The sequence below is a fragment of the Lytechinus pictus genome, chromosome 7 (assembly GCF_037042905.1).
Source record: "Lytechinus pictus isolate F3 Inbred chromosome 7, Lp3.0, whole genome shotgun sequence".
Lineage (NCBI taxonomy): Eukaryota > Metazoa > Echinodermata > Echinoidea > Temnopleuroida > Toxopneustidae > Lytechinus > Lytechinus pictus.
The window spans coordinates 13,677,906-13,705,775 of NC_087251.1; the positions used below are offsets into that span (position 1 = coordinate 13,677,906).

The window sequence follows — 27,870 nt, forward strand, 5'->3', positions numbered from 1 at the left end:
GAAAGGAAAAAGGTTGTCACTCTTTTCATTCTTATCGTAATACCATCTCTCAGTTTCTTAATCCTCCCATACCTAATTGCTCGCTCCCATCAAATTTTCCTGTCAAACGCATTGACGAATATTCTTGCTTCGTAACGAGCTCCCAAATTAGGACTGATTTCATTATGTTCATCTATGTCGAGCTTGTAATTGGGAAAAAATTGATGATTCATTGCAGGCCCCCCTTCTTCAATGAAGAAAGGGAGTTTCTTTTCTTTGTTACAAGGTGGAGAATCACTTGATGACAAGTCTAATCACTTTTCAAGAACAATTATTTTGCTTTAAGCAGAGATATAGCGATATATATTTTGGAATTCAGAAAGCAATTTTAAATATGATACATAATGCATCTTACAATTTTGAGCGGTGTTTAAGTTTGAGCGGTTGAAATGATGTCACTCACGTGCAAGTTGACTATGATCAAGAAGGATGACAGAATGAAAGTGGCGAGGTTCTCAATTCTGATAGTCGGCGAGGGTGAGAACCTGACGCATGCGCAATGCCTTAAAATGACATCTCGTACCAGTCATCTAAGTGGACATATGATTCTAACAGTGCTTATTGGCTTTTATAAAACTGACTTGTCACACTTATAAGTAGAGCTTGAACATTAACTTTCACAAACTAAAAAGGTTATTTTTGCCCATTTTCCTGTCATGGTTATTACCTCCTTTAATTTCTCAGTTTTCATGCTACAGGGCAGGGTATTCTAAGAAAAAAAATTTACATCAAAGATTCAGTGATAAGCATTTGGGCTTCATTTTGCAACATAGATCTTAACATTGATAAATTTAAATTTTGCCTTTTCTATGCACTCTAGCCCTTACTTGACTTGGAATGAGTGAATACTATATACCAAAATACCCGAAATTCTGCTAATAAATCCAAATACCATTATTATCATCCTTTTTGGGGGAGTAGGGAAACTCTCACTCTTCACAGGTAATCATAGCAACCTCAGCATATCTTCAAATAATAATGCCACAAGACATAAGAAATTAATCTATGATGGGTCGATGGCGTGACAGTCGAGGACAACAAAGATGTTTCCCATATCTTTGGAAACCCACTTTCCCTTGCTCCTAGCCTTCTCTCCTCCGTGCCTACCTCCCCTCCATAAGGAATAAATGGAATGACTGTCATGTCTGCTAGGCTTCTGTCTAGACTTTCTGGTAATTAGGTTAAATAATTAAGTTGTTGGAAGAGAATCCCTCATGGCAGAGGCATGGTTGCTTTAGGAAGGAGCTACTCTTCAGTGATGTCTTAATTGTAACAATGTGGCAAGGAAACTTGGAAATGACATGGCTTGCAGCAAAAAAAAGTTGATCAAGGGATGGTTTTATTGATTGGATTTTACAAGGCATTGAAAGCTCTGCCATTTTGAGCTTGAATATTGGTAACATGGAAACCCCAACCCCTAAACGTTTGCTGCCTGATTTCAAGCTGTTCTGCAAATTTGAGAAAAAAAATATAAATACCAGGATATAGCTTTTCATTGAATCTGAATGAGTTATTCTGCAACGGGAGATTTAAAAAATTTTAAATTCTTTTGGATTTTCTAATAAAATAAATATTCATAAACTGCAATGTCTACTGTATTCAGAAACGAGATACAGACACCAAAACATTTTGATGGTACCATAAAATTGTTTATTGCTTTCAAAGATATGGATCGCTGGAATAACACACCCATGCCCCTAGCTGAATTTGAACTTGAAAATGAAATTGATGCTGATATCACATGATTTTTCTCTGATATTTTGATATCTGATTTCCGAATACACTATGACCCTTGTTCTGAAGTAAAGCATGGTGATAAAAAGTAGGTTGGACAGCTGAAAAGATTTACAGCTGGCATTAAAGAAATTTAAGAAATTTGTAACCATGACATTTCTTGAAAATGTGATATGACATTTAATCAGGAGGATATTTTTACTCATTCTAAACAGTGGTCCTATTTCTCTGTATGGAAATTGAGAGGGGATATTGAAGAAGCTTTACATTCCTAAATGGATAAAGCGACTTGCTGTAATCAGATTAAATTGGAACTGAAGATGGGCCAAGTCATTTAGTCCTATCTCCATTAGCCTTTATTTCTGATCTGGAAATTAACCAAATTAGATCAATCCCAAGGATATTTTTACAAAGGAAGCAATCAGCAGGTTATTTAATGGGAATCCTCCCAAGAGTACAACAAACCCAAGACAAATTTCTTTTTTTTCTTTCAAAATTGTGCATATCTGGTGAATAATCTAGCAAGTTGCTAGGGAAGGCACACTTTGGTTTTAGCTACGGAAAAATTATTCATACCATATTGCATACTACCCAAAATGTGGGGGCCCCGAAATATGCTTCATAACCCAAGGTAAAAAAAAAATCAGGTCCAAGTGAAAATTCCCCAACTTTGGCTGATAGAAATGGGTTTTACAATTAACCCTGAATATGAGAGCATTCCGTGAAGTTTTGCTCTGTGATTTTCTGAGCTTAATTGCTCTTAGCCAATCAGATGTAAGGATTTTCAGTAGCTTGTAACATGTGTCAGTGAAAATCACTGAAATCTAGAGCTACAATCTGCAGATTGAGCAAACTCAGGCCGATGAAGAACCACCTATTATGTACTATCAGATGACAGTATCAAGATGATCAGAGTATTTCATTGCACCAAATAACATATCTATTACATTGGTATGAGTTTCATAATCTTTAAAGGAGATTAAAAGACCAGCACAAAAGTGTGATATTTGCGTTTTTCTGCAGAGCTGCTAATCCTACTCTAGGTCTTCTTGTTTAGTAAACATTCAAATGTTCTACTGCCTACCTATTCTATCCGAAGGAAGGCTGTACAGTGTACATAGAGAGATCAATGTTGATCTAATTGTATTTCAGAATTTAATTCATCTTAGTATAGTAATAAAGTTTTTGATATTTACATAAGAACAGCACTGCAACTTTTGAAGAAAATTTACCTTTTATTCTGGATCATATGCCATCAATTTGAAATGATAATTTAAAAATATTTCAATTTTTATCATCCAAATATTTGCAATTCATGTTCTGTTGATTGATTTTTTCCTTGTTATCTTGATTATTTACATGTAAAACAAACTTTCAATGCAAAATCTTTATGAATTGTAGAGTTTCCAAATTACAATATTATCTGACTTATACTTATTTTGTTATATCTCTATTGTAGAATCTGGGCCCCATAACGCAAAACTTAGCGATTGATCGTATAATTGATTTGTGCCTCTGATTGCCCATAATAATCAATGCAATTAATTGTAAAAATAAGCCCTACAATTAATCATAGGCTGGGTCCTGATACGAAATCAATGTGATCCCATTCCAAATATTTCCAATCAACTTAATGAAGAGAGATTTCTCAATCAATCAAGTCAATTAAAGAAATTCAAGCCTCCTGTGATGGAGTGAGACCAATCTGCAGCAAACCAATCAATGGAATATGGGCCCTGTCTTACAAAGAAAGGTGTTTGATCAAATCGATCACAAATATGGAAAGCCATGAATGTCATAATCAGTCATGTAGAAGAGGTAATGTACAAGCAATGTTAATCTACAACATCCATAAACAAGGACAGGGAATGCTGATTGGTCAAACAATGGCATATACACAAGTGTTCTTCATAATCATTTTAGAGAACAATACATGTATGAAAGGATATACATGACTAGTCAATAGCATACTTTGCTTTCCATAATTGAGATCAGTTGGACCGATTGCAACTTTTAGTAAGACAGGGCCCCGGAAGCAATGCTATTTTTTCCTGACTGATTAAAAACGTACCTGAAATCTTGTCCTCTCAGAGGCAAACTGCTGATAATGGCACATGGCATCCAGGACCTTCTTGTGGCCCCCAGGAACGAGACAGACACCGCCCATGATCTCCAGGACAGCTATCTTGGTCTTGATATTCTCTGTGATCATGCTTTGTGAGATGATGTTGATGGAGGTTGGATGGGCCAGGACATTGGCTCGCCCGAGCTGCACAGGAAGAAAGGAGGGTTAATGAAAGAAAGGAAGAATTAAAACATTATCTTCCACAAAATGATTAACCAAACTTACAAAACTGAGATGGATGGAAATGTTGAACGCTTTGCCAATCTCCACCCAGGTGTTCAGTACCTGGTAGAATGCTGATTGCAGAAGTCATTGAATTTGCTAAGCATTGTGAGTACCTCATACACTAACGGACTGGAATATTTCCCTGGAAGAGGAGAATGTGTATACAATGTATGTCAGATAAAAAAAATGAAATCTAATGAATGATTAATAAATATCAGTAAGCGATGAGATACTTTTAAACAGACTTACAAATATCTGGATTATTATCATGAATGTGCTTCAACACTCAGAATGAGAATATTAGGGAATAGTTTTGGATAATTATGGCTCCACCTCTGCAGTCATATTCTTATTTATAATATTGACAAATATATCATTAAAATACAATGTGTAATTACTGATGGTTTATTTTCCTAATCATACAGCAAGAAAGCTGGTAAATAATAAGAGCCTCCACATATATGCTATAAACTTGATATTGATAATTATCTTGGTAACATTGCTAAATAACCAATCAAAGTTGTCATTGAATTTTAAGTTATCACTATGGCCCAGGTGACCAATGAATTTGGTTCCTCTCAGGGGGACCTGGTGGAAGTTGAATATCTGCAATAGTGCATACATGTACCTCCTCTTATCGCTCTTTCTTCTTTACAGATCAAATGGTAAAATTAGTTAAATAAAATGACATATTATTTTGTTTACCAAACATCTATCCAAATCTTAACCTATATAAAGGATAGTAATTTTATCATTCTTACAAGTCAATGGACTAGTGTACATGAACTATAGAAAGTGCACCAAAATGACGTAATTAGCACTTTTTACGCTGATTAAAAAGGGCCAATCAATATTTGGAAGTACATGTACATTCAAAGACAAAGAAATGAATGCCAAAATATCCATGGTCACTCTCTTTACAAATAAAAACAAAAATATGTTTTGTAAATATACTTCTAGTCTTTTTTCCCCTGTAAAAATGCAATAAACTGAAGGTGTTAAGATACCACATGGCGGCTAACTTCACACCAACGTAAGCATTGGGACATGGGGCAACGCCTCACTGAAGTCGTCAACCAATTACTTGGCTGCCATCTGCTCAGCTATCACTACTGTAAAGCGATGATATTGTGAGGGTGTGGGAAAAGTGCCTTTTTAAAAACCCTTTTTGGTATAAACTATAAAAATATAATAAATGTTTCATCCTTTGCTTAATTGTTCACTCTTCTTGTTTTCTTTTGGGGATATATAGTTAGAAAGTAATGCATTGCAGCAATTACATATTTATATTCATCCCAAAGTTCTCTGAATTTTGTTTGAGTAGTAATAAAAATCATGGCTTTGGCTCTGTGTTAATACAAATTTCAAGTATTCACATTCTAAATTTTCCTTATGTTAAAAATATCATTGAATTGATATTTTAATTAGTCATCCCCACATAAAAGCAAAACAGATACGGATATCAGAATTGCAATATGAAACTTTTTTTAATTTTATTCATGTTATTTTTGGTAGAATTTCTACAGCTTCTCAACATTGCACAATGTGATTTCTAATGATCCTCAATGTCAAAATTGTTTTTATAAGATCATTGGGAGGATTAATCAGTAAGCCGATGCAATATCCAAAGTGAATCTATTTAATCTCATAGCAAAGGATGGTCAGGAAGGAAATCAATGGATGCTCTATACTCAGAAACGAAATGAGTCAGTGGCTCATAAATCACATAGACTGGCTGTATACACCATGGGATGTGTCAGGCATGGTACATCCTACGAGTAAACTTCATGTTAAGATGTGTTGATATGCATGTTCTAGAAGACATTTGTTTTTTTACATGGGATTTTTTTTGTCTTGCAACTGAGCCTGCATACATCAACCTTCTTAAAGTCACATAATCACCTCAATCAAAACAATGTTTTAAAGCAATATTCAGTGAAGCACATATTATGTACTTTCTAGATATAATTGCTCATATGTTGAATAAATTTCTATGATCCCAACAAATTTGATTTACCTGTATCTTCAATTATTGTTCATTTCAAATTGCATTTAGAAAAGGTCTACTAACCAGAGCTACTTGTATTTTCAACGTTTTTGGGCCAAATAACATCCCCCTGTCCATACTTTCTTTTAAATTGTTTTAATCTTGTATTAATTCAAAAGTTCAACACTGTACTGAATGAGTATCACAAGCAAGCAAGACAGGATATTTCACACTGAGAAAATAAGCTAAAGTGAATTGAGTATCCTAAAAGCAGCATAAAGGGGGAAACTTGAGTTTTGATCGTGGGAGGGCCATTTTGAGGTTATTCTTAGCATCCCTCTCCCCACTTCCTTCTGGTCTTACAGGATATCACAATTTTATCATATAATTGATGACCTGTTAGACTCTCCTTCACGCTTTAATGGTATTCATCTTTCATCTAGAGGATTCTTAAATATTCTGTTTTAAAGCGGGTATTTTTTCAAAATAAAGAAGCATTATGAAATCGTAACAAAATATATACCTTGAAGTGTAATGTTACCCAATAATTTGGTTTATTCTTAATTGATTTCATGCAAGTTTTATTATTCATGTTTATCACTCCCCCTCTTTCCTGCTCCCCTATCTTTTCTTTCTTATAATGTTGATTTATAATATCACTTGAAAGATTTGATTCTTTTCTGGTGCAAAACACATTACAGAATACTCTAAACTATTACTTAGGTAACTTGAACATGTCCTGAAAATATTTCTTTTGATAATTCATTAATGGAAATGGAATTTGCTGTCATTTCAGTATGAGGAAATAAACATTACCTTGGATTTAAACACCGCTAAAATTACTTTATTGAACATACTTCTTATCAGCTGCTATGAAACTTGCATGTTAATAGCCTCTTTCAGTTTTGTTCACTTTCTCCATTTGAAATCAATCTCACCATTAGTCAACTACCAAAATAATTTTATTTTTCTTTTGATCTATTGTAATGTGAATTGTTGCTTGTTAATATGACATCCGTTTTCATAATACATGTACCATAAATTCAAAGATAATGAACATGCTAGTAAGTTTCATGTATATTTCAAGGAGTTCATCAAGCATGTGTAGTGACAATTACATCAGTACAAATGATGGCACTAAGTTCCTGATATTATAGCTCCCCATTCCAAGCTCAAATTTAAATCAGGTTAGATCTTAACCGTCAACAGGGGAAACATATACAGTCCTCATTTTTTATTTTTAGAATTTTTTAATCTAATCTTTTACATATATATTGAAAATATATATTTTTTCTCTGGTACATTTTTCTTAACGCTTGTTTATCTTTATTAAGACATGTATGGAATCACACTCTGAAACCTCAAATGTTTATCAGTTTTATGATACATTCGTGGATTATTGCATGTTATTGTTAATCCAAGGATGAGATTCATTCACATTCAACATGAACAGATAAATCTGTTAGGATTTTGCACATTGCTGCACTTGTTATCATTCTCATCTAAAATTTATAAGTGCATGGTAAATATTACAATTAATGTATTACTTAATACTTGGGGTTCCTGATAGACCTTACCAGATTATCTAATAAGTCAGGCACCTAATGTCTACCACATATGTGAATGAGTTAACAAATGGCAACAACGTAACATGAGTTTTACCGCAACGGTGTGTAACAGACATCCAGGCCATGCGACATTATCGGTGTGAACAGGGGCAGCAATGTGATATTTTGGTATCATTGCGTGTGGATGGGAAGTTCACATTGAGAGATAACCATCATACACCTGCTAGATGGGATCAGATAAAGGTTTCCGTTTGCGTCAAATCTAAAATCTCAGAAAGTGTTTGCTTTAGGAAGGGGATAACTAGCAATCCATACCTTTGTACACAGTGGATAATCTTCACCATCTTTTTGTCATGATATCACATAAAAAAGTCTTTGTTCTTACCTTGTTGAATAATGTGCACAGGGGGGGCCTAAACTTGGGGATATAATTTTTTTATTTTCATAATCACAAAGCTTAAATTCTTAGGTTGTTGAAATTAGGTGCATCAATTTTCCAAATCTGACACAGACCTCGGCCTAAGATTTGTCTCATTTGAATCTCCTTTAACCCTAATAGAGCATCCCAACATGCCTTTTGGGGCTAACATTTACCATACTGATACTTGATCACTTAGTCATAGTTGGATACCAAATTTCTCATTCAAATAATCCTGAAAGCTTTTTGGCTGTTTTGCAGATAGTTTTTTGTTTAAATGCAACTCAGAAACTCATGTCCATGTCCGAATGTCCCTTTCTTCTTGGTTAAAAATCAAGCTGAATTTGATTTTTTTGGAACAAAGTATAATGCAACCCTTTTTGCTATGGGCCCCAGAGTATTAAAATATTTAAACGAACTATTCATGAGAATGTCACAATACTTCTCATGAATATTCATGAGGGACTAGTCATACTTACTGAATTATTCATGAGGGCTTTGATACAGCCAATGACTGATGTGTGGATTGGGCTCTCCATGGTTTCATAGTCCATCTTCTCCAAGAAGTTGAGGAGAACGGAGAGGCCATCTAGATCTAGGAACCTCATTACAAACCTACAACAAATAAAGGTGATTGAGAGGAGTATAAAAGGGTTATTTTAGGAAAATAAAGGCAATGCTGAGATGTTACCCCTCTATAAAGATGGCTTAAGAGTGCCAAGTTGTGGTAACCAATACTCATTTCATAGCTTTCAAGGGAGATTCACTTCATTGTCCCATTAGAGTTGTTTTTATGTAAATCAGTCTGGAATCAATTTGCAAAATTAAATGCTGAAAATTCCAAAAATGTTGTTTATCTACCTTACATCATATCAAATAGATTATTTATGCCAATGTATATTATGAGAATATTGATCCAGACACCAATCTAACTTTATCTCTAGGGATTAATTTAAACTAATGACAAATTAAGGGTGCATTTACATTTAATTTTCAAAGACAAATATAGATGGAAAGCAGCAATCATCAATGTGTTTTGTTCATGCTCTACTTTTATGGGTTTGAGAGATTGCTGATAAACCAGACAAGGATTTCAGAGAGGGTTGATCACATAGCACAAAACTTGCAGATGGCAAAGGCAAATTATCATGTGAAATCTTACATGAACACATTTACAAGTGATGTTGTGATTCATACTCTGATTGAACCAATGCAGCATAAATAACTACCAACATCCCAATCTAGGGACGGACAGACTTACTTCATAGGTTGTGTCCTGAGTGCAGTCTTGAGACTGTCAACCACCTTCGTCCTGTTAGCAACTTCATCTTCCCCTGATGTGGAAACAAGCTGTAACAACATTGATACAATAAACGTGAAAATATATCACTTAAAAAATCACTTTGTATGGAAGAAGGCATATTACCGGTATACAATGAACAAAATATGTAAGGCCGCCAGAGGAGGTAGTTGGAACTATGGTGACGCTAGAATGCGACTATTTTCCTCAGGGGTGCAGCCCTGAAGGAAAATGGTTGCATTCACACCAATATTAAAGGGGACCATAGTTTGACCAAACCTCTGATCGGAGGAGTATATATTTGGTTTATATCCGTCATCGCGATTATCATCATTAAATACAACAGATAAGAAATTTAATGAATACATAACAATAAGGATCTAGGCCTTTGAGTGAGAAATCATTAATAAGATTTGATAAAAGTGGCATGATTGACCATTGTGTGTTTAGGCACACTGTTGCAATCTCCATGGGACTGATTTAAGCCAGTCTAGATCTGGATGTTAGTAGTTATTTTATTTTCACCTTCTCCTACTACTAGAAGTTAGTACTAGAAGGTGAAAAGAGAGAGAGGACTGATATATTGGTGAGTGTATAGGGTTTTCAAAACAAATAACTACTAACGTCCAGATCTAGACTAAACCCTGCCCATCAAGCCGTAGATAGGCTTGTGTCATCAGATGTCGGAATTCATGGCATTTTTGCCAATTTCAGGACATTGGTTGGAACTATGGTCACATGACAGGGTTTAGACCAATTACCTATTTAGATTTTTATTATGACGGATGTAATGAGAACTATCCACTTGGAGCCAAAATTTAAAAATATATCTAACATGGTCTTGCGGTTTATTTCCAATTCGTCTAATGCCAGTTCGTCCTATTGCCGACTTCTCTACTATCATTTGGTCTTACATCAGTTCGTCCACTATCCACATGGTCTAATTGCCAATTCGTCCACTCACCATTTCATCTAATAACCAGTTGGTCCAATAGCCATTTAGTCCATATACCATTTGGTCTAATTGGATTAAGTGTTAATTGTGCAAAATGAATGAAAATGAAATGAATATTAGACCAACTGGTTATAAGACGAAATGGTCATAGACAAAATGGTGATTAGACGAAGTGATGATTGGACTAAATGGAGTTAGACGAAATGTTGTTGGATGGAATGGCATTAGACTAAATGAAAGTAGACCATGTGGTGAGTGAACAAGTTGGCAGTAGATGAAATGGCAATATACCGGTCTAACAATAAGTTTTTCTAATTGCCATTTGAATTTTCTCACCCAGTGATAGGCTATTCTCAGAATCAAAACTATCTAATGTGTTTCGTTGATTTTGCATTTTTGTTGGTCTCTTCATATACTTATCTTCTCTTGATTTAAATTTCAGAATGAATTATATGTATGCTTGCCAATGTTGCCCTCTGTTTTTGTACAGTATTCCTATGGGCAAAGCCCTGGAAAGCTCGAGAGGGCAATATGGCGAATGTTTACCCCGTTGGTCTCCGGATTGAAAGTAGGGATTGAAATATGACCTTTATTCTTCTACAAAAATGCCTTGTGTACGCAATAATTCATAATGTTAACCTGAGAAGGAAGGAATTGACAAAGTTGCAGATTGCAAAGAAAATCACTTTTCTAGTCAAAATTCATGTATGAACACTAACAGACATAAATCACCATTAACACATGTTAATATTACAAAAACTCCATCAGTGATTTTTATTTGAAATTTACGATTTTAAATATATTTAAACAAAAAACAACAAACTTACTGTCATCATTGCATTGATCTGGTCTAGGTAATAATCAGGCCATGATGTTGAGTTTGGCTCTTCTTGCTCCTGTAAAAATGATAGAAAGAGAGGGAACAATCATTAAATTTGGTAAATCTCCATATAACTAAGTATGACATTTATATTATATAAGAAGTTTTTTTACACAATTCAGATGATTGTGGTAACCTTTTTTCTAATTGGAGTCGTACTCAAGACTTTCTGAAAAGCATGTGTTTAATCACAGATTCTTATGATAAGAAAAGAGGGAGGGGGCATGATTCTGAATATTTTCGAAAAAATGAGACAACAAAAAAGTTTGGACAAAATTTTTTTGTTTTTCTTATGTTTTGTACAATGTATGTGTAACTATCCAGATCCATATATCAACCGTCCCTACTGTAATCTGGCATTGAAGATGGGATGACACCCTTATGTCTAATGATCCAAGCATTGATAGTGAAGAGAAGGATGCATGCACGCTCTAGACATTAACCACTCTGAAACCTAAATATCAAACCACTCCGGGTCCATTTAATAGCAAAATGGTTTATCCTTCAGAGAAAAAAACCCTGAAACCTATCACTTCTCATTATGTGAGATTCAACATGATGCTTTCATAGATTTTACATATCAGCTGCATTGTTTAAGAACTATGCATTAGGATGCATTGAGTAATTCATTACACAAACAAAATAACAACAGAAAGAAAAACAAACCCACAATAATGAAAGACTGGTAAAAGTGCCTGGCCATCTATTCTTGAAATGAATTAATTCTGATAACTTCACTCCAAAGTTAATGGATTTAAAATAAATCTCGATTGGCTATGGTTGGTTATCAAATTATGCTTGGTTTAGATTTAAACCTTAAAGATTTTGAATATAAATCATTTGAGATTTTGAGTAAAACTTTCAGGATTCAAATTTATGTCGAATCCTTGTAATTCAGGGAGTGCATTTTCATGTATGTTTATCTGTAAATCTCCATAATGGATTAGAAAGAAAATAATTATTCCTGATTTCTGTTACAATTATCCTGTGGTGTGGATAATATTCATTTTGTCCCATAACAAATGGATTGATGTTCACTTGGCATTAATCGGTATTAAAGCTGCATATCATGTTCTACAAAGCAACTTTTTATTTGATTACAGTTTGGGAAAGTGCTCTTCACAAGTTTGAATACAGGCTGACCCAATGATTGCAATCCCTGGTACAATATCAATTTATAAATTTCTACACTTGCCATCACATACAGGCCTAATGATTTCATAAATAAACTTCTCACTCACTCACTTGGCAAAATTCTATTGACAATTATTTCCTATATTTCAATAAAAGCAGTCAGCTCTCTGGTAATAATAGCTTCAGTTTTTTACTGTGAATTGTTTGTTGCCTGGATCAAAGTATAGGTGGTTGGCCATCAACAATCCCACAAGATCAAACATCAAAGTCAAATCAATATGACTTTTATGGACAAACAACAATAACAATACATGATACAGCCATATGAGTGCAGAGCAATACAACATCTTATCGCCATAAAAACTCACTAAAAAATCAATTTTAGTGTCTGGTGTCAGGACGACAAATGGACTGGAAATAATTGCTTGGACAATTATCTGGGTTTTTTTTCAGCCAGTACAAAGGGTTTGAAGTCACTTTTCTCATATGGCAAAGTGCTTCATAGCATGTTCAGACTAGAGAAATTCCATGGAACAAACACCTGTATGAAATATCATCATAAAAAACAGCATAAAGCAAAGATGGACCAATAAGATACATCGGACAAGACTGAAACATTATTGGCCAACAAGTGTGTCTTGGAAAGCATTTTTAAAGGGACTCCGACTGTCTAACAACTACTCAGTCAATGCTCACTTTCAAGATGATCTTTACATGAAGTACATGTAGCTTTCGGATTTGGGCAGAAATAAAAAATTTTCATCAAAAGCAACGCTAAAACATGCACTTTACAATGGAATCTTTTTGTGAATAAATTCTTCTCACCACAATAGACAGAGCATGGATCCAAGGATAAATGGACAAAGTAATGTAATAAATGAACATAAGGATACTATTCTTTTAACAATCAATCACTGTTACCTGAACACAGGTATATACATGGAGCTAGAGGATGTAGGTACCCCATGGTCAAAGTCAAATAAAAATGGGTTTCGTTTGGCTCTATCCACCTGGAATCCTCAAACCAAATCAGAATGTAATGAAAAAAGAATTGCTGTTTTATTAAAAACCTTGTTTTCACAACACGAGCTATGAGGGAGTGCTTTAGAGTATAGTCTGGACAACACCCACTCTGCAATTGAATACATTGTTCTTGAAATACTACTGACTCTTAATTGAGGGAATAAATTACAATTCTCATAATGATCAGCGAAACTCATTGGCAATACACAAGGAATTTGGCATGTTTCTATTATGATCGAAGGCTTCTTTTCATTTACTCTTATAAATTAAAATAAGAATGCTCTACATCTCTGAAAAAACACAAACCGTTTTTTGTCATGATTCACTACTACGATTCATCATTATTTTTGTGTAGGCCCTACAAAACGAACTTCACATTGCTCCCCTAATTATTTTAAAACATGTTAAAGTTTCTTTCAGTTTGGCGAACTTTGACGACCTTCATGTATCTGAAACCTGGCCTTCAGGCCGATCAGAATCTAAACTTTCAGAGTGTTGTATCCCCCTCTATGGTGAATACTTCAAGAAATGACCCGGGCGAGACCACTTATTATAGCTGACAACTCCAATTTGTGTACAATAGAACATTGCTAGTGGCGAATCTGCCAGGCACACAATAAAACGACACTTATCAAATCTAATAAACACATTCTTGGGAAAGGCACATAACTTCACAATCCCAGAATATTAGGTTTCGTGTCTGAAATCATGTGTCATGGGGTCATGTCCCATCCAGTGAATGAATAAATCAAGTCCACAAAAAGCCTGGATTAGGCTTCAATTTCGCTGGCAATACTGATATATTTTCTATTTGTTCAAGATAAAATCGCAGGATGGTTTGTATTCATGAAATTCCATGGAAGGATTCATCCATGACAGATATCAATACCTAGAGAATAGTTTATATCATCAATCATATTTGAACAAGAGTAGGACCGAGTGGCATACATGTTAGACAATATGTCACAGTTCATTCCACTACCACACTTGTATTCCCAAACAAACCATAGTTGCATCCCTTTCTCACTCCTTTATTTGTAAGGTCAAATAGTGGATAAATAAAAATAAATAAATAAGGTTGGGAGTAATCAAAATGCTGTCTATATTGTTATACCGAGGTTGTTTTACCTGACTGCTAAGAAAGCACGAATGCCTGTGAGCAAGCAACCAGTGGACCAACGGCTTAAGGTCCTCTCCGAGGGACCTGGTAATGAGGATAAATGCCTTACCAAAGGGCACTAGCGCACCACTTGGGAATCAAACCCGGGTCACCGGAATCCGAAACCCCCGCTCTACCGACTGAGCTATCGCGCCTCCCCAAAATTGCATTAGCCTTCTACCAATCATGGATCTTAGTAGGATCCATGTACCAATGATGAAACACTGCATATCACTGACAGTAAATAAAAAGGTGCCATTGCTGGATATACAATAAAAAATCAAGAACTTTCAAGGAAGAAACAATAACGGTAAAGTAAACGTCAATAATATTGAATTTCAAATACTGCATACTAATTTTGCACTTTATTTCCAAAGGTATTTGACTGAATCAAAGTCATTCGGTATTGACTGTGATTCACCCCCAAATCAGATAACAAAATGCATTGTATGCAAAAACCTTCCACATTCAAGCACATTCAAAGCATCAAAATAATGTAGGCCTTTACATGTATACTCATCAGCTTCTGTTCATTAACTCAACCAACAACCAAATATTTTGCAAATTTGCACAGTATTTTCCATAATTTGGAATTATGAAAGCTTATCCTGAATATGAGTCTGTTCCTTTATTATTATTTTTTTTTTTTAATTATTATTTTTTAAATAGATTGGCCTTGCAGAGGTATTACATGTGATATGGTTAGTCTAGGATTTGGAATTGCATGTTTAAATGAAGCTCATATGCTAAAATTAGATTGAATAACAAAATAACATAATTAGTTTTTAAACAAGAGGTTAATGGGCATGAATTGGAGGATTTAGAAAAATAATTTGTCAGATACAAGACATTGAATTAACTCCAATACAAATAATTGAATCATGATAAACGTGCAGAGAAAGTTTCTTAATAAATTTACTGATTCAATTTTCATGTACTGCTGTCAATTCAAATCAAATCATATTCAATAGCAGTGCACTCCACTGTGCCTAATAACCGCAATCATCCAGCTGCGGTGTAAAATGAAATCCTTTTCAATACCAGGTTCAAGTCCAATATACTTCACACCTCAGTGTTTTTATGAAAACTCTCCTGACGTCAGACACAAAGAATGCAACACCAGAGAAGGTGGGATTGTTCTGTTTATTCGTAACATTCATGACACATACCACCGCATATTACTTCACCACTACATTTATGAGCTTGGGTAAATTTTGCCTGTCATTTACAACTTGCAAATACGGAAGCAAAAAGTTTCAGTACGTTCTGGGTATTTTCTTTGAAAATAATGGTTTGTTCGTTGCGCATGAAGAGAATGATTGTTTGGCTGTATTATTGACACAAATACACTACTTTAAAACATGTGCAAGCGGATATCAAATTTTTAATGGACTTCCAGCTGATATAATTTTATGACTTTTAACAAAAAAAAAATGTATTTAAATCAATTCATTGGAGCAAATGTAACATTTTCAAGAGATCAAGAATTCTATAAAAAAATTTACTCTCGTAATGCTATGACAATTTTCTCTTTTAATATAAAAACCCTACCACTGCATGATGCAGGATGCAGTGATCACTTTGAGCACTAACCTATAAAATTTACCTCAATATTTTGTCTTCCTATTTTCATAAATTTCCAAAGGAATACATGTACCTTTCAAAGATGTATTCCGTGGAATGACAGAGCAGTTCTGGTCTTAACCGCACTTTTTAATCAGCCGTTTCATTTTACACGTCTACATTTCCAACGATTTCCTTTTCAGCCAAAAAGGTGTTACAATCAATATTACCACATCCTCAATACTTCTGTCACTTGATATTCATTTCATAAACCAAATTATACACATTGGATATTCACATAAGCTGGGAGGTTGTAAACTTTTGAGTATAGAGAAAAAACCTTCAATTTGATATCTATCTTTGTGGGATAATAAGAGTGACATCTGAGCCCAATTACACAAAACAAACTGATTAATCTGGATGGATTTATTTTGAATTTATAAAATTGTTATAGTCATGTTTTTATTATTTAAAATGTACAGGTACAAAGTAGGTAACAGGTCAACCTTCACTAAATTATGGATCCCTTAACACTACCAAAGGCTTTAAACTGAAAATGGGATGGAGTTTCCACAAGAAATTAAGATAATCCCAAAAGCTCTCCCAAAAGCATTACTACTTTCCATTGAAATCCATTATTATCCCAAGTGGGAGATTCCATGTGTGGCTTCACAAGAGTCTTCAGGCCTTTGCATGATTTAGAATTTTCTCTTTAAGTTCGCTGGGATTGAATTCTTCATATTAGAGATTATTTTCAAGTGTGTTGGTTAATTCCAGGCCTAGGGTGACAAGACCAGGATCTAGAACTAATCTCTTTCCTTGACTTGTCTCCTCACTAAGACATATTTTCATTAGCCCCAAGTACTTAGCTCAATTTGCAGTAATGACTAAAAAAATGAACTTCAACCCTTAAAATTTTCGAGCATTGAGTCTGATACCTACATGTACAAGCTTTAAGTTTTTGATAATGATATTGAAAATAGAACAATGGGGAGATCCAAAAATATTTCTTCTTTTCTTCAATGGGGGGGGGGGGGGGTAACACTTTGAATCTGGTTTTAAGCAAGATAGCTCACAACATTTAGAGCTGGATGTAAAGAGTGTGATAGGTGTTCTAACTAACCCAAGCAGAGAAAACACATACATGAAGGAAAGAGGAAGGGGGGAGGGGGCTTTACAAACTATGTTCTTGTGATTATTAACCAAGTTTGGGGCTCAGAAAGAATGTCCTTCCTTGATTACTGTGAGAAGGAAATTACCAGGCCCTCTAGAGGGCTGTAGGTCTGGGATTAATCGTCAGAGGCCAGAGCTTTCTCAAAATCTTATGATGGAAGAATCTAGCACTTTAATCTGACAGTTCTATCGTCATCAGGGGCAAGGACTGGACCAAAGGTATCCATCATGACGTTGTTATTTTCAATTTTACCTCAATATTCAATCAGTAGAGTATATGGTTTGATATTTCTATTTCTATCTAATAGTAAAAAATATTGCCTAACTTAGTGAACTCAGAGGACTAAAAACATCCATAATTTTATCCTATTATATATCAAGCATCTTTGCAGACCAAATGATATCACGTTTGAATATCATTTGTCTGTCCAAAAGCAAAGCAAAGCAAAGAAAAAAAAATCATTAAATTAACCCTACCCATAAAAAGCAAATAAGACAACCAAAAGTTTTCTCCTAAGTTTATAGAAAACAGGATTGTATGCATTAATACACTACTGGGTTGTTTATATTATAATATCAATGATTATTCACCCAAAATGCCATTGCTATTACCAATACATTAATCATAAAATATATAAAATCCTGCCTGACTGAAAATAATTGTTTACATAAAATCTGACAATACGATTTACTACATTGGGGTAGAGATTCCAAGAGCAAGATAGGCAAAGCCAGGGTACTGATTCATAAGAGATGGGACATCATTAACAGCAAATTCCAGTGTGGATTGTAAGGAGAAGATGAGCAGATTGATTGAGAAGATGATGGTCTCCAACTAAAAACATAAATTTGCCTGGAGGGATGTTGAGATATGGTTTATGATGAGGAATTCATCTTTGCAATGCAGACTGAATGCTGGAAGATAAACAACTGTAAATAGATGGGCAAGTAAAGGTGGGAGGCATGAGATGTGGGGGGGTTGACATGGGGGGTATGGAGTGGGAAAGAAAGAAGATGACGATGATGCATTCAGGAGAAATGCAAGGGTTTTGAGATAGGGATGAACTATAGGAGGAAGGGTCCGGTGGAAGAGAAGGGGAAATGAAGGAGGTAATGGACAGATAAATAAAATGCCAGAGAGGCAATATTGTACAACGCCTACTTAGCTTGTTGTACGCGAGTAAATGGGAGACAGAATGTCAAACATTCGTACCGTTGCACAAACGACGTACCATAAAAATGTACCATAGAATGTGCCACATTCTAAATGCCCAAATAATGCTGCTTCATATATCATCATAACTTTCAACTATTGAAACGATTGACAATCATTGACAAGACTATCCCTCCATACAGGCAAGCTGCATATATCTCATCTTCAATCATAAAGAAGATGGCAGAGGGTATCACACCAGCATCTTGAATACCCAGGTGAGTGCGCCTTTAAAGGGGAATCCAGCCTTGGCCATAAAATGTTGTGTTGGGAAGGAGAAAAATAAATTAAACAGAATGGCGAAAGTTTGAAAGAAATCGGACAAGCAATAAGAAAGTTATAGCTGCTTTTAAATTGAGATCACTAATAGTATGTAGATTTCAAATTGGCAACTGGGTAAGTAAATTATGACAAGGGGCAAGGACAACTTTCCCATAGGCCATGTACTTTATTATCAGGGATTTGTGGTTTTCTCCTAAGTACCCATTCCCCTGGGGCAGTAATCTAAATATAATCCAGGTAGTATATTGTTTTATGTCCTCATGAAAGAAAAATATATTTTGAAATAAAACTTTTAGGAAAAATGACATTTTAGCCATAATATGTATTGGAGTACATGGAAGAGTAGTCCTTGCCTTACATCACTATGACATCCCACATGTGGCCAATTTGAAGTCTCCATGGGTATAGTGATTACCAATATTTACAACTTTTAAAAAATCATAACTTTCTTGTTGTTTGTCCAATATTGTTCAAACTTTCACCTATCAACTTGACTGATTTTTCTTTTTCTTATAAAAACAATTTTTATTTGGGTTGGATTCCCCTTTAAGATGAGGTGATAAAGCTGACATACTGCATCCCCCTCTCCAGAATAAATGGAGCTGTCAGTTTGGGATGTTTGTGTCTGGTCGACACTATCATTGATGTTTCCAGAGAATGATTTGCGCTTTACGCCATTCAGTTCTTATCTTTTGATTCATGTGCCCATCTAAACAAGCTTGAACTATTGGGCATACCAGAAAGTAATTAGGAAGGTACACAAAGATAAACATAAAAATATAGAAGAAAGACATTCCTGATATATGCACATGTCTTGATATGATAAATGGACCGCTTGATACACTTGGGGTATATGCCTACTCTCGCATGAGGGGTGTTTCATGAAGATTTAATTTTGACTAAAAATCTCAATAAAATTTCCAGTTGCGAGTGGTTAAAAAAATATATATTTTCATATTGGTCAGATCATGCTATATATTGTCCCTCCTCCTTATAAACTTGTAGTGGGTTTCCACATGGACCTATTACAATAGGTCCATGGTTTCTACGCATGGTTCACTTTGAAGCCGAGATGTTCTTCATACATTGAAATGATGCCAGTACTTTACAGATCTACTATTATCCGTCAAATTATTCTGGCATGCCTGTACATGATATATGCACTTTCTAAACTCTCTGACTGAGGAGCATCCCAGTAAGAATTTTCCAAACTCAATTGCTGGGTATACTATATCGACTGTTGTATCTTTTGGGTAGCCAGACACCTGGGTGGAGAATGGCAAAGTGTGAATGATGCATTGCCTTAGGATGCTAGGCTGTGGTGGGATTCAAACACAAGAGGATCTCATTAAAAGATGAGATTCAGAAAATCTCTACACCATGTGCAAATTTCTTAACCAATTTTCAAGGTGAATTTCATCTGAACAGTCTGCGCTCAGCCAGGCATCTCTGCATTTGTTTTTCATCCATCAAATCCTTGGTGGAAGCTGGATGTGACTTGTTTGTTCCTTGCCAACAGATTTATTTCATCCTTTGATCCAAGAATATCTCTCCTCATCAAAAGTGACAAAAGTCAAGGGTTTCGAGATGCCCTATAAAAAGTTCATTGTGTCAAGTAAAGAAATATATACCAAGGATCTAGCTGCCTATTTTTGTATCTTAGCTTTTTAATCAAAATCATTCAAAGTTCATTCAGACATGTTTATATTTTCTTCTTCAGAAAGCTGTGGAGTATTCAAAATGATTAGGTGAGAACATTCTGGCTCTAACAGTCAATACCTGGAATTTCATCTGTTCTCAAGGAATAGATGACAAGGGACCAGATTGAGAAGCTTTGTCAAGAGTTCAAAAACAAGAGGATGAATAAAGAGGATGTAAACGGAGAAGGCAGAATTGGATTATATGCTTTTCAATCAATTCATTCATGGGACGCACCCTGCAGGGATTTAATAAAATCAAATGTGGGGATAGCACGCCAGCAGGTATACTTAACCGATCATGTGATTGATTATGACGTCAGGTCGGACGCATCATTCGGTCTTGATCCAATCGAAGCGATTCAACAACAATGAAATCGCTCAGGATTTGTCTGTGAAGAGAATGTACTCTCCAAGAAATCCCTGGTCCAAACATCTTGACTACTGATTGTATGTTATCAAATGGACAGCTACAGATATGATAAATTAAATTGCCCTTCGCCCTGGATATAAATCCCGGGGGGGGGGGGGTAGTCAAATATATTGCTGTACACACGCGTGACCAAGAAATTTCCAAACACCCCCTAAACAAGTTTTTTTCTGTGTGCAAAATAACCCCCTAAACAATTTTTTCGCGGGCTTTATTTACACATTTTGGCCCCTAAACAAGATGTCGCCAAAATATGACCTCGGGGAAAAAGCTTGGAAAAAACATACCCTAAATATGTTTGACCCTGCGATTGACCATTGACCAGTCTTTAAAAACCACCCTTTTTCTTAAAAATCAGTGTTTTTGATACCCTTAACGAGTCCACATGCGGACTGCGTCCAAAACTGAAACACACCCCTTTAAACGTGTTTTTTTGGTCACGCGTGTGTACAGCAATATATTTGACTGCCCCCCCCCCCCCGGGATAAATCCATTCATGAATTAATGAGGGCACATTGAAATTTCAAAGCAATTCATAAAATATCTTAATCTCATGGAACTGCTAACCCTTGCAGTCAATGACGTAAAAAGGACATAAATGAAAAGAAAATATTGTACTTTTGAAGAAACATACAACCCTGGCAGCATGGTCAAATATAGAGGCTGAACACTATTTGAGATCTGCATGAAGAGAAAAGTTGACACGAATCCCAACTGAAAAACAATCTTGCCCTACTTTTTTTCATTTCAAGAATAAACACAAGACAAAATCATAAAAGGCAAATAAGTCCTGAGTAACTGCATCTTACGAGTGATTACTTTATACAATATTCAACATTCTCTTAGATCTTGAAATTGATCAGTGAAATTTTGAACACATGTTTTAGACTTGGCAACAAAGTGAAGTTGTTGAGCACTTCCTAATCATACATCTGTTCTCTATTCAACTGATTTCCTCAACAGACTAGCAACAAACCCCTGTCCTTTCTCCCTCCAACTTCTGGCATCAACAGCTTGTCAGCTTCTTAACCAAACTCGAGTTAACAAAATAACATGTATCGGCAGCTCTTTGGAAACAATTTCATAGTTTTCTCTCAATAATGTGACTAAGAAAATCAGGTTTAATTTAAAAGGAAAATATACCATGACACATGGTTGTTTGTAACGAAGGTAGAAAATGTATCGTTAGGTTGTTTTACAATGAATACAACATTGCTAACGAAAAAGTCAAGGGGGTGCATTCAAGCTAATTACCAGCTCGAGAATCCTTGATGTGAATCCCAATTCTTTTAACTCAAGCTCACCCAATAGATCTAGACACCGTTCTCATTACACTTTCTAAAACGAGTTTACTAGAAACCGGTTCAGGAAACCAGTTTGGAAGATCGCTTTGCTAGCATTCCCATTTGATCACACGAAAGTGGTTTTCAACATCACTTCACATAAAGCAAATTTTGTTGCTATGGAAATGCTCTCAGTGGGGTGACATGTTTCGTGTGAAATTCGAAACCGCAGCGTAGGCATTCTACATCTGTTGTGTGGAGTAGCGCACTCAAAATGTGCGAAGATTGCTTTTCGAAGAACGGTTGTGTCCTCACTTACGCTAAAACCAGTTTAACGAGGCAAAGCGATCTTGAAAACTACATCGCAAGGTGGTTTTATGAACTGGTTTGGAAGATCGCTTCGACCATTCTCATTACATGTTCAACTAGATTTAGACTAGTTTCCACTAAACTATTTTTAGGAAGGTAGTGAGAACGGTGTGCTAGGTTGTGTTCAATGTTGATTTTCAAATTTAAACGGCAACATGAATCATGATTGAAAACTCAAATCCAAAACACAGAACACAAACACGATCAGCGGTGCACCCGTGTGTAGAAAATATAAAGCCGTTTATATCATGGAGCTATTACTGTTAGATATCGTTCCTTCGCCAGAGGGAAGCGATAACAAAGGATTAACAGAGGAATTGGAAGAAGGATCTCCTTCTGTAATAGCTCTGTTTATATGTTGAATGTCTTTATTTTTCCCACTTTCGTTAACGCAACTTTAGTGCTTAGTTTTACCATCACAAGAAAGGTCAGTTCTGGCACCTGTTTGTGAAGGCTTCCATTGCGAGAGCAAATTTAAAGACGTTTCAAAATGCAATTGTGTTCAATGTCGCATTTGCAATGCTCAAGGTTGTAAATTTGAGCTGATCGCGTATAAAAATGCATCTTTTTCAAAATCTTAATTTTCCTCCGAATAGGATTTGAAAGACGTTAATTTTTACGACAGGGAATAGTGGACATTGAACACACCCTTTGTTTCTCATTATATCTTCGTTTTGTAATCATGTTTTCAATCATGATCCATGTTGCCGTTTAAATTTTGAAACCGACATGGAACACACCCCTAGAAGCATACATGTGTAGGTCAACAGAGCATACACAATGCATGTCTGACCCCAAATAAGGTGTATCATAGGATCATGATATCCCTGTTGCATTCAAATAGTTTTTAACACCATGGTCCCGTAGAATCCCATTCAAAAACATCTTTTTTATATATTTGCTTCTTACAAATAATTTTTTTTTCAGGACTGACAGAAAAATGATTCAATCAACGAAGCTCCCAGATTCAATGCAACCAAGGTTTGAACTGAACGTCTTGGAAAACTGTGTTTCGAGGGTAAAGAAATGTGGATTGAACACAACCTAGAAGACATTGCAGGTGTTGAAGCCAAGGTCAGCATTTATGCCTTTCCTGCATGACTGGCTATTACTAATGATCCGACAGGAAGGTGCTATAAAAGTCTGAAGTCATTTCATGAAGACGGACTCATGAGATGCGTTCACACCTTGTTGATCGGGGAAATACCTGGAATCTTGCCAGTGTGAAACAAAGTACTTGACATATCCCATAAAATATTTTTCAAAAAATCCTGAGAACTTTCGCAGCAGTTTCTCAAGATGGGTATTTGCAGTGTAATAGTTTCTTACAAAAAACTTTTTATGGGATTTGAGTAGAATGTGCATGCAAAGTGGCTAAGGGCTAATAATTACAAGAACTCTGTCCGGTTTCGACAGGTGTGAATTGGCAAGAAAACCTAGTATTTTGAAGCGCGAATGAGTTCTTGAAATTTAAGGGGATATTCATGATCGGACAGATGTCAATACGCCAATAAAGACAGACTCATACTTATCACATCCTTATCATCTCTACCCCTTTGATCCATTATAGAAAAACAGCCACAGACAGAGATCAATATGAATAATTAAATTTGGGTTATTCATAAGCATAAAGGGGGCAGTGAGAGGGAGGGGGAGGGGCATTTCTCAGGATCTAACAGGAAGATACCATTACACTGATGTGATTTCATAAAGATTGTCTGACGAACGCTTATTATGCAGCAAATGAAATCATAGCATTGGATCAACATCAATTTTTACTATTTGGGTCATTCTCTATTATAACATTATGGTTAAAGTCTATGAGAGGGGTTAAGTGACACTGAAGGGGGAGTTCTAATGCCTATACAGGAAGATGCTAATGTACAAAGATAATGTCTCCAAATATTCTACCTCAGTTTAATGAAAGCAATTCAGAGTAAAATAAGTTTTTAAAATCAGTCATTCCTTATCTTGAAATAAAAGAAAGGGAACTCCATATCATTAGAGGCAGGACAATCTTCATTTATACCTGACAGAAGGGTCTTCTTACATCATGACGAATGAAGACGATGCAAAGTTAATTTTTCCATAAATTTACATTTTTAAAATGTTTTTTCTTTACCATCTTTAACCCAATCCATTATTCTTCCTTACTTAATTTTTTTTCCAGAACTTTTCTTTTGTGAATTCTCTGCTTTTGACATAAACATGTATACAGAATTGCAACTTTAAAATTCATACCATACTAGAGACTACAGAATTCTGACATGCTTAATTGCTTTGGGGAAATATATAAGGAAAGGACAGGAATGAAGAAAGTGATCAAATAATCTACAATAAAAATGCTGTTGATATCTCCTTCATGACGCTGATTTTCTTAACAAATCTGCTCAATGATTAAGGAAAATCATAAATTGCTTGTTGATATTTCATCAAGGCCATCTATAGAAGGTGGGAAGTCTGGGGCAAATTTTTCCTGTCTGTTCTAGAAACAAATCTCAAAATCTCAAAACAGGTCATTCACCATAGCTGATGTTGAAAGGGTCAAATAGATTTCATACCGTATGATAGTCAAAAGAAGTCCTACACATTAATTTTGGAATTTGGTATGATCATCTGAATTGTTCATCATGATGAAAAGAAAGTAGGTGTGAATATCTTGATTTTATGTGTAAAGACTAATTGGCATCTTTTCTTTTGTCAAAAACATAAAAATCACAATGGATTTGACAAATATGGTCAAATATTAATAACAATCATACATCATGGGAAAGTATAGGAGAGTCTGTATCTAGATTTTGTCCATGAGTCTGGGAAAACAATTTTGTTGGTTTTATTTTCCCAAAATAAACTGAAATTACTTCTTTGAATTAGAGTATGATAGTCAGTTCCCAATTTCAATCATTCATATATGTTGCAATGGAAAACCACAATGCACAGAATGTTCTCAACTCATATTGCAACATAACGGGATCCACGAAAAAAAATCAGAATCTAAGCACTTGAAGCACTGTTTTGAAGTCTTCTGTGTCTTTAATTGGTCAACCTACCGTGAACTGTTGGATAAAAGGTGTCTACGAGATCAAGGTATATAGTTGCTGGATTTAGACAAGGATGGCATTCAAATGGCCTTGTTGGGCAGGTGACGAGAGAGAGCACATGAGATACACTGTCACCATACCTAAGACCTTCTTCACTCAGCATACCCTGTTGGTCATGTTCAAGGTCAGAAACACGTTCTTCATTCCGCTACAAGTCACTCATGATGATTGCTCAGTGCACTTGCCAGACTATAACAAGCATAACTTTTCTACTCTTTTTCTTCAAAGGGACATATCAATCACACAGACAGAAATCAAATGTAGAACATTGACATTGTTTGGTAATATACATGTACTATGATGTATCAATGTATTGCAGTTGGTCACATGGTCAAGAACATCAAATCATCAATGAGTTCTACTATCAGGAGGAACTTGGGGGACTGTCTGAAGATGGGGAGCATCTGATATCTAAAAAACCATAAATACATGTGATCACCAACATTCTACTCACATTCACTGACGATAGGGGCACAGGAAGTGAGACGGGTACTGAACCCAAGATCCTTCCTACCCATAGAGGATTAAATGTGCAGATCATTATCATGTACAAACTACATTCATGTTTCCACAACCTTCACATGGCGGAAAGTCTGGGGTATATGTAACGATTCATGTCAACTACCACCCGAGGGGGCAGTCAGGGCTGCTATTAACATAACCTCTCTCTTAAATGTCACATCCACCTAGCAGCTTAACGGGAGACTAAGTCTAAGAATATGATCCCTGTGGGAGGGGGATACTTGGTGCTGTGAGATCAGACAACCCTTTAACCTGCTATTCCGACTAGGAGGACTTCATTGACCAACCAGTGACAGCGTGATATGCACAATTATTGCTGGAAAACCTGGACCTTCTAAAGACCACCTTGTCCCTACAATCCCCCCCCCCCCGAACAAGAAACACTTCAGATGGGTATGAAAGATTTCTACAAGTTCTTGCATCAAGGGGGAAGGCAAAACTTCCAATTGTTCTCACACATCCCCTAGGGTGAATTTAATGCTGAATTTTACATACATATATACTGGTCATCATCAATCTCAAGCAACTGGTGATACCGCTGCTTAATTTCAAAGTAACGGTAAAACAAAACACAAAAACAACAGTCTTCAGCTAATAAACCTATAGGCCTGAGGCTCTGTGGAACTTCTATTCGAAGTCACAACTCAGAGTGGAGACCGACCGATAAGTAGCCTGCTCGGGCCCCGTTGGAATTTAGGCATCGGCAAACGTTTTTTTAATAATTCGAGCGGGCTGTAAAAAGACTTATCAATGGCCGAGCAGTGCCCTAAATCTGGGTCAAATCGGGGAACTTTTCTGTTTGGCATCCAAGCAGTGATTGGCTGATGATCCACCGATTCCTGGGCGGTCTCCCCTCGGCCGATATTGAATTCGCCGCAAGATCGACCAATCTCTTAGCGGCCAGCAGCCGGCGACTGGCCGATGATCAAAATCATTTGATGGCGACCGCTCGATTATATTGGCGCCTGGACAGCGACCACCCAAGCACCGAGCGTATTTAGGGCGGCGAGTGAAAAGTGAGCAGGCGCTGCCAGAATTTTAACCCCGCGCTAAATCTTGAGCAGCGACCTAGCGATGCCCTAAAAACCAGTCGTGACGGGACTGCCGCCGCTCAGTGCCTGGGCGAAATTGGCCGGGTGACCTAAGCCATAGTAACAAAATAACATCAAATCAACCAAGCAAACCTGTGAATCCCCACTTAGAACATATGACTCGTATGAATAAAGTGCTCTTTACCACTTTTGATTTTGAAAAGAAGTGCAAGTCGTTATCAGTTTTGTAAGAAATGTACTGCTTCCTAAAAATAAAAAGGCTTCAAATTGAGATTAAAATTCAGTAAAAAGACTATTAAACATAGATACTGTGGAACCATGCAGTGGGGAACACAACACACACTATAGCAGACCAACAATGTCGCAAATGATAAAGGCGGCCATAAACTTCTTGCTTCCCTGAAAGTCTGTCCATCATTAAAGCCAACCTTGATCTGAGGAAGTCCTAGGCAAAGATTGTGAAGCGTAAAACTCTCGGATCTACACTCCTGAATTTCACATCCATTATGTGGCCATGTTGATATCAGGCATACAATTAGAAGGTTCAAACCAGTTTGTTTCTTCTTGATATCACCATCCCAATCAAGATCCTTCAAGTCTGACAGAGAATCTAGTATCCCAATGTTAGTTACATTCAT

At 36.0% G+C, this 27,870-nt stretch overlaps 1 protein-coding gene across 1 annotated transcript; it reads right to left on the minus strand.

Annotated features, from left to right (window-relative positions):
* Positions 1 to 260: 260 nt before the first annotated feature.
* Positions 261 to 27,870, minus strand: LOC129265486 (disheveled-associated activator of morphogenesis 2-like). Its single transcript, XM_054903474.2, has 5 exons — positions 27,661 to 27,870; positions 11,179 to 11,247; positions 9,358 to 9,446; positions 8,576 to 8,711; positions 261 to 4,042 (listed from the first exon to the last, which is right to left on the minus strand). Exons 1-5 carry the CDS (start codon positions 27,868 to 27,870, stop codon positions 3,833 to 3,835), a joined length of 714 nt encoding a protein of 237 aa, XP_054759449.2. The 3' UTR covers positions 261 to 3,832.

Coding starts and splice junctions, on each gene's coding strand:
- LOC129265486 (XM_054903474.2), bottom strand. CDS start 27,870: ATGAATGTAACTAACATTGGGATACTAGATTCTCTGTCAGACTTGAAG. Junction 9,447..11,178: donor AGATCAATGCAATGATGACA/GTAAGTTTGTTG, acceptor ATGTTGTTACAG/CTTGTTTCCACATCAGGGGA. Junction 4,043..8,575: donor AAGCCCTCATGAATAATTCA/GTAAGTATGACT, acceptor CTTCCTGTGCAG/CTCGGGCGAGCCAATGTCCT.